The sequence below is a fragment of the Urocitellus parryii genome, chromosome 2, assembly GCF_045843805.1.
Source record: "Urocitellus parryii isolate mUroPar1 chromosome 2, mUroPar1.hap1, whole genome shotgun sequence".
NCBI classification, from domain to species: Eukaryota; Metazoa; Chordata; class Mammalia; order Rodentia; family Sciuridae; genus Urocitellus; species Urocitellus parryii.
In genome coordinates, this window is record NC_135532.1 from 147,656,503 (window position 1) to 147,670,852 (window position 14,350).

General features: G+C 32.7%; 1 protein-coding gene across 1 annotated transcript; it reads left to right on the top strand.

The window, feature by feature from the left end:
- The first annotated feature begins 4,704 nt into the window (after positions 1 to 4,704).
- LOC113192314 (olfactory receptor 5K1) lies at positions 4,705 to 5,631 on the top strand. Its single transcript, XM_026402431.2, has one exon. The coding sequence runs from the start codon at positions 4,705 to 4,707 to the stop codon at positions 5,629 to 5,631; it is 927 nt and encodes a 308-aa protein (XP_026258216.2).
- Positions 5,632 to 14,350: the final 8,719 nt, after the last annotated feature.

Consider the following 14,350-nt stretch of genomic DNA (forward strand, 5'->3'; position numbering starts at 1 on the left):
AGAAGGGCTAGGGATGTGACTCTATGGAACAGTGCCCTGAATTCAATCCCCAGTATGGGGTTGGGGGATGACAGGATTAGAGGGTAGCGGGGAGACTTGTGGTGGTGAGAAATTGGAAAGAAAAGGAGGCAGTGGAGATATTAGTCAAATGATACAAATTCTCAGGTAGATCAAAAGAATAATTTCAGTTGATTTTCTTGTGCAGTATTGGGAATATATTTTATAATATTGTATTGTATTCTTGGAAACTGCTAAAGGAGTAGATTTTTGATGTTCTCATCACAAGAAAAGAGACAATTCATGTAATAATTAACAAGATTCATCCATTCCACAATTGACAGATTGTCAAAACTTCATATTATACACAATGTATGCAATTTTTGTCAATTAAAAACAAATAAAATTAGGAAAGAGCTGCTGAAAGAAAACACTTATATAAACCCCCTCCCCCAAAAAAGTGGCTCTTTCCAACCTCTGATCATACCACACTTTATCCCCTGGGAAGTAACCAACCAATCATACCTTAGTTCTCACTTCCTCCATGAAGCCTTTGCTAACCACTTCTGAGTGGAAAAAAAAAATTTTTTTTTTCACTTAGGATTTTGTATTCAGATTGGGAGTAAGGATAAATTATGATCCAAAATCAAATGAGTGAAAACCAGTGCACAACCCTTAAAAATTTTAGGAAATGGGTGTTTGCCTTACTAAGTCTCAAAGGATACACTTAATTTTTCTAATTTAGTATGTCTGTGATGATCAGAACATTGGGTCTCCAAGGTTGTGCTCTGATGTCAATGCCAAGTAAATCCCCTTAGAATTATTTTTAACATTTAAACCATTCTTTACCAAAGGCATAAATATAATTGACTTGTTTGTAGAAATATTCTTCTAAAAAATCAAAAGAAAAGTTTATTGCTGGAGGTATTTTAAAAACTAACATTGATCAGGTGATCATTTGGTCTTTATAAAATACTTGCCATGGAAATACAGGTGAGAAATAATTCAAACTCTCTTTGCTAGAAACAATAACTACTGAAACCATACATTTTTCTACATTCTTTAGGAGTTCTTCCTTACAATTCTAATTTTTCTATTTTTTAAGATCCTTGTTGTCTTCCCTTTAATCTGAAGTATTATGTAAACACCAGGAAAAGGACTACTATTCATTTGTATCATTTCTGAATTCAAGAAAAGCCTAAATATACCAAAAAATAAATAAAAGCATACTTTATAGTAACAATGGGATACGTCAAGTTTTAAAAATTTCTTTAAGTTATGCGGTTTGTATATTAAATGAAATGGATTGTTAGCCTCTACATTGAAATAGACTTTAAAGGTTTGTGTTGGTCATTTCCTATGCATTAAACAAATTAGATTATTGAGAAATATACTATCAACCCAGTCCTTTAAATCTCCAAAATAATTTTAGGGAGGTTTCTATTTTCCATTTTGATTCTTAGGAAAATAAAATGTCAATGCAAAACTTATTTCTATTTGATCAATTATTTCATGTGACTTCAAATTGGAAAATGTAAGTAAGGCATTTAATGAAAAACAAATTATATAGACTTCAAATATTCACTTTGAAAATATTGTCCTTAAATGTATCAACCCCAAATAATCTGAGAGTTTAAATTCAATAACTTTTTAATGAAGAAGAAGAAAACATTCTATATCTTGCCAAATATCTTTTCCTATGTTCCTTAAATTTGAAGTGTGGTTATGGTCAATGACTACTAGAAAACTGTCAATCTAGAAATGTTTAGGAGGGTCAATTGACCATCTAAAGAAATTAGGAAGCACTAAACAGTTATTCAATAAATATTAGGCCAATGAATAAATAATTCTCAGTTACTAAAAAATGCAATAAAGCATTCTCCAAAATGTTAGAATTCTTTGTGTATGGGACACATGCAATGGGGTCAATAATGAAAGTTTATTTAATAAACATCCTGAAGTTTTAATAAATGTGAGCATCATAGAATCTTGAAGATCATGGGAACCGTTGGGGTTCAAAAGAGTAAAAGTTGGTGCATAGGATATTGCTTTTCACATGGGCAAATGAAATTAGGAATGCATTACTGCAAGATGTAAGTATATTTCTGAATGGTTGAGGTACCTGAAATGCTGTCAATAAATGATTATTATTTCTCTAAGAATTCATGCCACAATCATAGAAATAGATCAGGCACTTCGATGTTAACCATTATAAAATTGAAGAAGCAGAAAGTATTTGTTGGCTCTCCTCTGATTTTTATGGACTTATCAACTTAAAACTATAGCAGTCCTTAGATTATGCAATTTGATTTACTTAAAAGTTTTGGTTTTCTAATTATAAGCATAATAGTAAAATAACAGTAGAGAATTGAAAGAAGAATAAAACATAAAAAATGATGTACAATTTTATTAAACAAACAAAACTAGTATTAACATTTTGATGTGTTCCCATACTATCTTTCTTTTACCATCATACATAAATGTTTATTTGAAATTTAGGATTATTCTGTATATAAATTTTTCTCTTTTGACTATTTTATCATTTCATTAAATATTCTAAGTAAACACAATATTTAAGGATTATAAAATACACCTTCAGATGGATGGTTAACAATTACTTAATCATCCTAAGTGGTTACTATTTAAGTGTTTTCAATTTTTTACAAAGTGACATTGTAATAACCATAACTATATATTTCATTCTAAAAGACTTTTTCTCATTGGTCAATAGTTGTGAACTTTTAGGAGTTTCCTTCATATAATACCAAATTATTTGACCATAATTGCACTATTTTATTCAATTTATGAAATAGCAGTCCTTACCAGGAATGCAAACATGATTCCATTTCACTGTATTCTACACAGCACTATAAATTATCATTTCTTTAAAAAATATTTATTTAAATTCTTGGTAAGCAAGCTTCATGGCTGTTTCAAATGATATTTCACTGAAGCTAAACATTCTTAATTGGATAAAAGAAATTTTCTTTTGAGATCTTATCCTTTACCTACCATCAAGTGATTATCCTTATTATTTGCATAGACTCTTCATAGAATAAAACCATAGAAACACTATCTTATGCATTACAAATAATCTCTTTGTGTTTGACGTTTGATTTTATACATGATTTTTGACATATGGTTGCAAAATTGAAATTTTTTTTCTTTCTAACCCTTAAGATTTTTTCAACATTTTTCAAAAAAATTATATTTTTATGCACATGGAAAAATGAATAATTTTACTTTGCATGCACAAATGGTATTATAAATAACCTGGAAGTTATTTTATGATAACAAAAAGCATTTTTTGTCTTTCCTCTCCTTTATTTAATCTCCCTTTCTCAATTCACATTGTTCTTCCCACCTTTATAATAGCATTATAAAGCATGGACTCCACTGGTAATGAAGATAGTAAATTATCAGAAAATACAAATAAAATTGTTTAAAATTTATAGGAAATTTTTAGTGCATTCATATTATTATGCAACCACCAAATCATCATCCTCATTCATCTCCAGACCTTTTCTATCTTCTCAAGCTGAAACTATGGAACCATGGAACAACAATTCTACTCCTCCCTCTCCTTGGCAACTACCATTCTTCATTCTGTTTCTATAAAGTCACATACTCTGGGCAACTCATTTAAATTATATATAATATAAATATATGTGTGTGTTTACTTAGAATATTTAATGAAATGATAAAATAGACAAAAAGAGAAAAATTTATATACAGAATAATCCTAAGTTTCAAATAAATATTTATGTATGATAGTAAAAGAAAAATTGTATGGGAACACATCAAAATGTTAATACTGTTTTGCTTGTTTAATGAAATTGTACATCATTTTTTCTTTTTTATGTTTTACTCTTCTTTGAATTCTCTACTGTTATTTTACTATTATCCTTATAATTAGAAAACCAAAACTTTTAAGTAAATCAATAATATATATAAATAAATATATATATATAATGACCCATATGTCAATAAACTTGTACTCTTTGTCCTTACAGTTTCCACTGAAATTTTCATGTTAGGTAGTGTCTTAATACTATATGTGTGTGTGTGTGTGTGTGTGTGTGTGTGTGTGTGATACTCCTTTTGTTTCAGTTTTATTTCACTTAGCATAATGTCTTCAAATTTCATGTAGGTTGTGACAAGTGTCAAATTTTCATTTGTATTGCAGACTGACTACTTCATCATATGTGTATAGCATGCTTTATACATTCATCAATCCATGAATATTTGGGTCATTTCCACTTTTTGGCTTTTGTGAACAATGGTGCTATAAAAATTGGTGGACAACAATAGTCTTTTAAACAACATTGTTAATCACCACATATATAGTCATTGAACTTAGGAATGCTAATACAAATTACTGACACTTAAATTATGAATTATCTTTACCCAACCATTATAAAGAAGCATTTTGTCCTATGTTTCTCAAAAATTCAAAGGCATCTTTATGCATTCAATCATAAATTTCCTTCAAAATAGGCTGGGAAAATGTTCAGTAAGTGAACAAAGGAGTTTTAGACTGGAAACATGGATTCTTCCTCAGAACTAGACACTCACCAAAGTCCAGGTGAAATGTGGTACTATTATGAAAGATGCTTCTCTTCCTTTGAGCCAAAGAAGGCTCAATAGTGTTTGAGGCTCATCATAAACTAACACCTTATTTCCCACTTTTTTTCTCAGAAGTCAGGAATGATTAAAGAAAATCACACCATGAAAAATGAGTTTGTCCTCACAGGATTTACAGATCACCCAGACCTGAAGGCCCTTCTATTTGTGATGTTCTTGACCATCTATCTGATCACCATGGTGGGGAATCTAGGGTTGGTGGCCTTGATTTTTAAACAGCGTCAACTTCACACACCAATGTACATCTTTCTGGGCAACCTGGCTCTTGTGGATTCCTGTTGTGCCTGTGCTATCACTCCTAAGATGTTAGAGAACTTCTTTTCTGAGGACAGAAGGATCTCCCTTTATGAATGTATGGTACAATTTTATATTCTTTGCACTGTGGAAACTGCAGACTGCTTTCTTCTGACAGCAATGGCCTATGACCGCTATGTGGCCATATGCAGTCCTCTGCAGTATCACACCATGATGTCAAAGAAGCTCTGCATTCAGATGACCACAGGAGCCTTCATAGCTGGAAACCTGCACTCCATGATTCATGTAGGTCTACTCTTTAGGTTAGCTTTCTGTGGGTCTCATCAAATCAACCACTTTTACTGTGATATTCTTCCTTTGTACAGACTCTCCTGTGTTGACCCATATGTCAATGAACTTGTGCTGTTTGTCTTTGCAGGTTCTATTGAAGTCTTCACTATAGGTAGTGTCTTAGTTTCTTATGTCTACATTGTTTTTACAATTTTCAAAATGAAATCTAAAGAAGGAAGGGTTAAAGCCTTTTCCACATGTGCCTCACATTTTTTGTCAGTTTCATTATTCTATGGATCTATTTTCTTCATGTATATTAGACCAAATTTACTTGAAGAAGGAGATAAAGATATTCCTGCTGGTGTCTTGTTTACAATAATAGTTCCTATATTAAATCCTTTCATTTATAGCCTGAGAAATACAGAAGTAATAAGTGTCTTGAGAAAAATTCTGAAGAAAAAGTAATTTTGAGAAAGTTTGAAACAAATGGCATTTACTGAAGCTGAATGTTATAAATGAAGCAATAACTTTCAAGCAGAATGGCAGAAAATAAGCACAAATGGCAGGTAAATAATTAAATTATGATGCAATCAAATTGTGAAGCAAAATGTAAAGGGTGAAAAATCACAGAAAGGAATAACTATGCTGAATCTTAAGAGACGAAAACAAAAATCAAAAGCTGCCTTTGAACCTACTTAAGAATCAACTTATGAGGCTTCCAAGCTCATGGACTGTGCAGCTTCAGTGATGAACTGTACCCAAAAGACAAAACCAAACTAGTACTTACAATGGTATTTTAGGGCAACACAATTTATTTAGTTTTATATGTAGTGCAGAAATAAATGTGTCAAATAAAAGTGAACTGTAATTCAAAATTGAACTCATAGAATTAAATAATTAAATACAGAATGTCAATCTTCAAGAGAAGATATTATTTTAGAGAGTTTTATCTACTCATGTGTATGTGTACACATACATACCTTTATACTTGTGTGGGTGTATGTATATGTATATGTGTGTATATATATATAAAACATACACACAGCAGATACATAAAGTTCTAGACAAACAGTGAAACCTCATGTAAAATCTGAGGAGCTTCCTTGTCGGTATGTCAGGTCAAAACTTCTCTTGCCCCTTTCTGAGAGGAAGTGAGGAAAAGGTATATTATATAGAGATATGAGGAAGAATATTCTTGTTGAATTGTGGAAATGACTTATTTTAAGTAATTCTTATTTTTTTTCTTTTCATCATTGTAAACCCTGAAAGTATAGCATGTGAATAGGACTGAATGATCTTAATGTGACATCATAAAAGAATTACTTTCTAATTATTCTCTCACCATGTACATATTTAGACCCAGCTATATAGAAGCAGTAATCTGTAAAAGCAGTGATCTCCTTATTTTTAAGGAAGTATATACATCAGTAATGAAAACATCAGTTTTCTCATCTCCTTAAATAATAGAACACTGAGAAGATTTTCATTGATAACTTCTGGGTCAAGGAGGACCCACATGGAGTAAAACAAAAACTCCCCTTCCCACTTTCTCTACTGATGCTCTGAGCTCACATTTAAATTCCCGAAAGTCAACTGTCAGGTTGATGCAGTGCTCTAGGCTAGCCACCTATCAGAGGCTGATTTCATGGAGAAAATCAACATGTTGAGTCTGTTAAAAAGAAGCAATGGGAAAGAAGATATATTTCCAATTCCAAAATTCACTAATTAAAAAAAATATATCCACTTAGTTTTTCTTTGTAAATTCCAAGAAAACCTAACTTAGACAGTTATATACAGTCATTTCAAGATTTCTTTGGTTAGTTCAAATTAAACCCATCAGTTTAGAATTTTTCTCAACTTTATCTCTTTCCTTTTATGGTTGCATTTAAGTGTAAGTCCTTGCCTTACATTTGGCATTTGGTACATGTGTCCAAGATGTAGTTCTCTTAGATGATGGATCCTAGCTGGCCCTCTGTGGTCATCTCTTCATGCCACTGTCATTTTGAGTATCCACATCCATGTCTAGTCCTCAGGCTTCTCTAATTTTCAGCTAAAAATCTGCTTGTCCAAGTCCACAAGGCTTAAATTTTGAATTTTGCTGGTTTGGTCTCTTTAGTTTGTTGTCCCCTAATTTCTAAGTAAATTCCCCTGACCCTCTCTCCTCTGAGTCCAGGAAAAGATGAAGAACATTGATTTTGCACTTCTAATGTCACACAATGACACTACAATGCAACAGTTTGAATATTTTTGTGTTTCTCCATGGAAGGAACTATTTGTACAAAGGTTCCTCCCAATTCTCTGGGTATTTTCACTCTAGCTCCATTCCCTGGAAAACCTCTGGGAGTTTATGTCACAGAGTCACATCTCAGTGAATACCAACTCTTTCCCTCTTTCAATAGAACTCTTCTTTCATTTATCTGAAAGCAATTCTTATTTCTATGATGATTCCTAGCTCTCACATCATTAGAAATGTTTCCTAAATCTGCTTCTGTCTGAAATGGTAGTAAAGGTTACTGGAGAAAATAATTACAGACATTATCTGAGGATTACTCTGTATAGAAAGAAAGAAATCTTATCAAATAAATAGAAAGAAAGAAATCTTATCAAATAAATACTTTGAAAATCTTGACCAGTATTTTATAGTAAGTAGAGAAAAAAAAAGAAATTTTGTTTAGAACTTTATTTTCTTTTATACCAAATTTGGAAATACATTATCTCATATTTAACCAAATTCTAGTTATATTAAAGTTTATTAAAATTTTAATAATTTTGAATCTATTTGTCATTTGGGCTATACATTTTGTTCAAGCAGTTCTCCAACACCATTTTAATTAATTTTATGCTATCTCTTCAATCTTCCTAATCATTTCACACTAAACTTCAGTAATGTTTACTAAAGCAGAAAATCAGTGAGTAACACCTCAGCACAATGGGTGAAGCAGGGAGGGATGTTTATAAGGAAAGTAATTCTATATACATGGTCAGTTTATTCAGGAATATTCATGTATTGTGTCAATTCTCACACATCCCTAGCAGCAGTGTCACTTCAAAGACTGGCATGTTGAGGACAATGTGGTGAGAAAAATCACTCTATGGCTGATCAGTTCCATATGGTTTCACCATATATACAAAGATTAGCACGTAGTTATTTTTATGCTTCCTACACTTGTCTTTTTCACATTTTAATCATGAGAGTTTTACTTGAATCCTTGCTACTTTTTGTTATCTGGCTGAATTGTCAAGTTATCTTGCTATACAGAGATGGGTGACCCTGAGAATATTTATTGTACTTTTTACCTTTAGACTCACCATTTAATTCCTTTCCAGATCTTTCTTATGATATTGGTCTTCAATTTATGCTCATTTCCCACTCATTTCCACTTCTACAAAAGTGCTCTGCAGTTGACACTGTTTGTGGGACCGTTCTGCTTTATCAATGAGCTATCTCATGACATGATTTTGAATGTCATATCATAAGTGATGTTGATGAAGTATTAGAGAAGCAGAATATAGTGGTTGTTGGCCATCCTCTAGAGTCATAACATTAAAGTTTTAATTCTTCAGTTTAATATGATAATCCTCAGATTATATTTTGACCTGTCTAAATGGACTATATCAGGCCTGTGTGAAGGGCAGGAAGACAGGCTCTGAGTTTGAGTTTAATGTACAAATGTAAGGAAATGCCCTGGAGATTTAAATCTTGTGAAAGAAAAGCCAAAGAAAAAATTGGCATGGGAAGAAATCCAGTGCAATATGGACCTCTATCACACACAAAACACGTGTTCACCCTGACAAATGCCAGAACAGACTCATACTGATCCAGCCACAGGATCAAAGTAGAGTATGTTGGAACTTTTTGTGGAGAAACTTCTTTACTGTCCCACCATGACATGTTCCAGTAATTATTGCTAAAATAACCCTAAATTTGGGTTACTTAAAACAACAATAGCTATGTTATTATCTTTCATGTTTCTGGCCTTGACTATGATCATCTAGGCATGTTTCACTCAACATGTCTTACATAGTTACAGTCGGATGATGACTGGGACTAGAGTCATTTCAAAGGCTTCTTCACTTCCACGAATGGCAGTGGTTGTTGTCAGATAAAATCTCCATCAACACGTGTCCTCTCCTTGTAACCTAGTGTTGTGGATTGTATTTTTTGTCCCCCAAAAAACATATGTTACTGTTCTAATCCCTGGTACCTCAAAAATGGTACCTTATTTGAAGAGAGGGTCTTTACAGGGGTAATTAAGTTAAAGTTCAAGTCATTAGGATGGTCCCTAATATAATACAACTGGTATTCTTTTTGTAAAAGGGGAATCGGTGCACACAGAGAGAGATGGGAAAAGACAATGCAGGAAGACATAGGAAGAAGAATTGAATTAATGCATCTATAGGCAAAAAATTTCCAGCATACCATTGGAGATTGAATCAAAATGTGAAATATGATATATCAAGAACTATGTAATGTTTTGAACAACCAACATTAAAAAAATAAATAAATTTTAAAAAAAAAGAAGAAGCAAAGAACTTGCCTCTACAAGCTTTAAAAGGAATATGGCCCTTCCAGCACCTTGATTTCAGACTTCTAGCCTCTAGAACTTGAAATAACAGATTTTTTTATTGTTTCAACCTATGTACTTAGTGGTTGCATTGTTATAACAGTTCTAGAAATGAATAAACCTGCATTTCCTTGCATGATGGCTACTGGATTCTGAGAACAAATGTACCGACTAAACAAGACGGAAATACATATCATTTTTCTTGTCCAAGTAAATATAATTTAATAAGTAAAATTCAACAATACTCAAGAGGTTTAGACTATTGCTCTCAAGATACTATAAAAATACCAACTTCAGAAATGATTCAAGTGTGTAATAACACAGTTAATCTTTATGTTTAGCCTTTTCTCTTGGTACAATTTAAGTATATTTTATATATTCCCATTTTGTATAACTAATACATGGTATTTTGAAGACCCAGTTTTAGAAATCACATAAAATCATTTTCGCCTCACTTTCATTATTGAGACTGTCATGTTTTATCCATATTCAAGGAAAGGAGAAATAGATCCACTGATGAAGAAAGTATCAACATCACAATATAAGAAAAGCACATGGATGAGACTTACTATATTGGTTACATCTTTAGTTAATACAATCTTCCGTATGATAATCTGCTTCATTATAGTAATGATTTTACTAACTGTATCCCATAAAATTATGCTGTAAACCTTAAATTTATTTAAAATAAAACGAATCTACCTATCACAAAAAAAAATACAATCTTCCACAACTTACTAAAAGTTTACAAAGGAGCTGAGAATGATCACAGGACAGGAGTGAGGATATAACAGGGCTGAATTTGGATAAAAAATGTTGGTCCAACTAAACTCACCTATTCTTTGTAAAAATTCTGTCTTCCCCTGAATAAATGGAAGGTGGCTGTTGTGAAACAAAAAATAAAGCAGTGAAATCCAAATGAGTTTGGCTTTTTAATATACAAGTTCCTCAGATGTTCTCAACCTCCCACTCCACCACCATAAACCAGGAGTCAACTCTTATGGATTATTTAAGTCAATAAAGACTCCACATCTTCACCTTCACCATCAATATCACCAAATTTACTTGGATATATGTGTCCTTCTTATACTAAGCTATATGTAAATCTTACCTCATCTAACACTCACTTGAATACTATAAGTAGAATTATTATCCCAAGTGACAGGTGAGAAAATGAAGTCCTCAGTGACTGAGTCACTTACTCATGTCCTTCAATAGTATGTGTAATCTGACCTCATTCTGTCTAAATTCAAAACTGGCATTCTCAATTATCACATAATAAATCACAAGAGTCACACAAGAGTTGCACAAAATTGTTGACTTCAGCCCCAGTAGTCCCATGTAGTGCAGAACAACATGATTTTTTGTTTGTTTGTGTTTCATTTCATTTCAAAATCAGGATAATTTTTTGTTTCTTGTTGTTGGGGAGGTTTAGAACCCAGAGGTGCTTAGCCACTGAGGCACATCCCTAGCCCTTTTTTGTATTTTTTTTAGAGACAGGGTCTCACTGAGTTGCTTAGGGCCTTGCTAAGTTGCTGAGGCTGGCTTTGTACTCATGATCCTCCTGCCTCAGCCTAGGATAATTTTTTTTTTCAGAGTAGAAATTAGAAGTTTATTAAAGGACAGCAGAAAAGACTGGGGAGAAGAAGGGGACCCAAGAGGTGGAATCCTAGGATAATTTTTTATAAAAGCAAATTTTAACTTTTCCTGAAAAGTGGAGAGAACTGCCTGACAACAATTAGTTCTTCCTATACCACCTGCCTGGCCCCTCTGAAAACGTTTTTGTTGGTTTTTTTAAATTAAATTGTACATTTTAACGTACAATTGTAATTGTACATGTTAATGGGCGTCACTTTGACATTTTCATACATGAATATACCTGTATTAACCATGTCTACCTTCCTTTCTTCTACCCCCCTTACCTTCTCTTCCTTCACTCTCCATATCTGCTCTCCACTACTCCCATTCACTAAGTCCCTTTTCTACTCCCCTCAAAACACTAGAATGTAGAATTTTGCATTACAAAATATTTCCTGTCATCATGCTTTATTATTTCAATACCTACTTACAAGTAAATACATTTACCATGCTATTATAAATTACAGAGTATACTAATTTGAAGAATTTTTCATTATCTTAGTTTATGTTTCACAGTGAAAATATTAAAAAGGAGAGAAATGACCAAAAAAATCTCAGAAGGGCTACTTCATTAATTCATTGACAGCCATATATATGGAAACTATATATCTATATATAAAGGGTTATGAAAAACAAAAATAGCATAAATAAGATAAATACATTAATTAATATTTTAAAAATCTCAGAGAGTCAAGAGAATTATTGAGCTATACTTTTTTTTAAAGAAAATACTTCAGAGTTTAGGTATAAACTTGATAGCAATATGGTAGAAAACAGTCAATTTAATACATTTCAAGCAAACATATATTCCCCTTTTATTACCTATGAATTTAATACTTTACTTAAGTCATGTTCAACTCTTCATGTTTTGCTTTTCCCAGTGAATCAAAATCAACTTCAGAGAACAGAATCTCGTTTGTCCTGTTTGAGTTAACAAGAAAGGCAGCTTCCTTTCATAAAGATAAGAAAGCAAATGCTAAAGTACATATCATCAAATTAGTATGATAATTTTGGAGAAATGAATCATATGCTGATATTATATACTGGTATGTTTTGTTTGACACTCCCTTTAGAAGATAAGGATAAAAGAACACAAATGAAATAAAAGAGAAAAATCCAAAAATTTCTATTGGGAAAAAAATTTTTGAATGTACATATAAAGATATGTATCAGTGTGGAACTAATGCTTCACTAAACCAAAGAGTGAACATGAGAAAAAGTAAAAACAGCCTTTGGCTGGGACATGCAGATGGGCATTATGGGACATTCTAAACAAACAGGTGCCCAAGATTACTGCTCTGTCCTTCAAAAAGTGGGTGGGGGGAGACACCTTCTGAATGTTTCCAATAAATCTGAATACAGACTAAATGAGGTACTTTAGGTTACCATAATTAGAGACAACAGGACAGAGAAAATTGATTTATTCATTTCAAAAGATAATCATATGTGGACTAGCTCTATGTGTATCTGAAGCAATATGGTAGCCCAATTTCAGTAGCCCAAATTTGAGGGCCAAACTATTCTAGCCAATGTAGCAAGTACATGCTATGTATGATAAGGATATTAAATTGAGACCAATATGGTCAAGAGATTTTTATCTTTATCTTGCCCAACAAGCAAGTAAGAGCAAAACTGAATGATTAGGGGTGTTGTTCATGAACTTAGAAAGAAAATGTATTATATACCTTTCATGTTTGAAAAAATATTTATGAGCATTTTTGTTTTATTTCTAGTAGCAGCCTATGTTCCATATTACTTATATTAGGGCAGATGTGCAATCTATATTCTTAGGGTCTATTATAATGCATGGTAACAGCTGAGGTGCTCAAAAATTACTTAAAGAAAGGGAGATAAAGAAAGGAAATGGGAGGGAGGAAGGGAGGGAAGAAAGGCAGGCAGGCAGAAAGAGAAGCAAAAAACTGAATTAAGGTCTTGAAGTTCCAACTATTACCTACATAACTTACCTGGATGGTGTCACTTGCTATTTCAGTAGCCCAAATGAGCTCATCTATATCCCTAGGTCTTCAACAGAAACAACCCAAAGGAATGAGGCACATATTAAGGAAACCCTTAAGTTTCAGATAATATCCCAAATTTGAGATTCCTGGAAGACCAGACATCCTGAGGAGTCCACAGGAAGAGACATTCCTAGAAGTAGGTGGGAGGAGGGTCGTGAAACACATTTTCTTCTAAATTTATGTTGACTGAACTAGGAGTGTAACTCTTCAAAACCCCATGACATGAGCACTCTCTTAGTTTTACATCGTCTCAAAAAACAAATTCATCGTGAAATTTATCATGACAAGAATTCTTGCAGAGAGGTCAGCTATGAAATTCTACCAGAGACAGTACATCTTTGGCATGATTTCCTCCGAAAGCTGAGTCTTATCCTTTTGTGTTACTGCTCTCAATTGTCTTGTCTTTATCCCTCCCTACAAAGCATGTTAGATTCCTCTGTGACTGCCAAGAAAATATGTAGTGATTATAGTCACTCTAATTATGAGAAATTATATGGGGCTACACAGTAAAAAGAATTGCATAGGCACAACTCCTACCATTTAGGAATGTATGTAATGCAGGCTCTTTAAAAAGGAAGAAAATGATATAGGATATTTGTAGTATATTAAATACACAAGAGTAAACTAAATGGAACTTCATTCTCTACAATACTTCCTTCTTCTCTCAACTTCTTCTTCTGTGTAACTAACTTCATGTTTAAATATGTAGCCGCTACTTAATAAACATTGATTTTTGAAATAATGTTTTACTTTCCTGAGAAAATAATTTTCACTTGTTTGAGGACTGATGGGAGGAAGCAATGAAGCTCAAAATTAATAATTATAGGTCATCAGACTGCGGCGGAGGAGATAACTTCATTGAATCCTGCGGCTACAGTGACTTCTTCCCTTCCCTTCTAATATCTTTCCTCCCAAGCATCAAATAAATTTATAGGAGTAAACAGTAACTCAGCAGTCAAACAG

Bases quoted from the DNA above. Each gene is read 5' to 3' on its own strand.
- LOC113192314 (XM_026402431.2), top strand. From the start codon at position 4,705: ATGATTAAAGAAAATCACACCATGAAAAATGAGTTTGTCCTCACAGGA.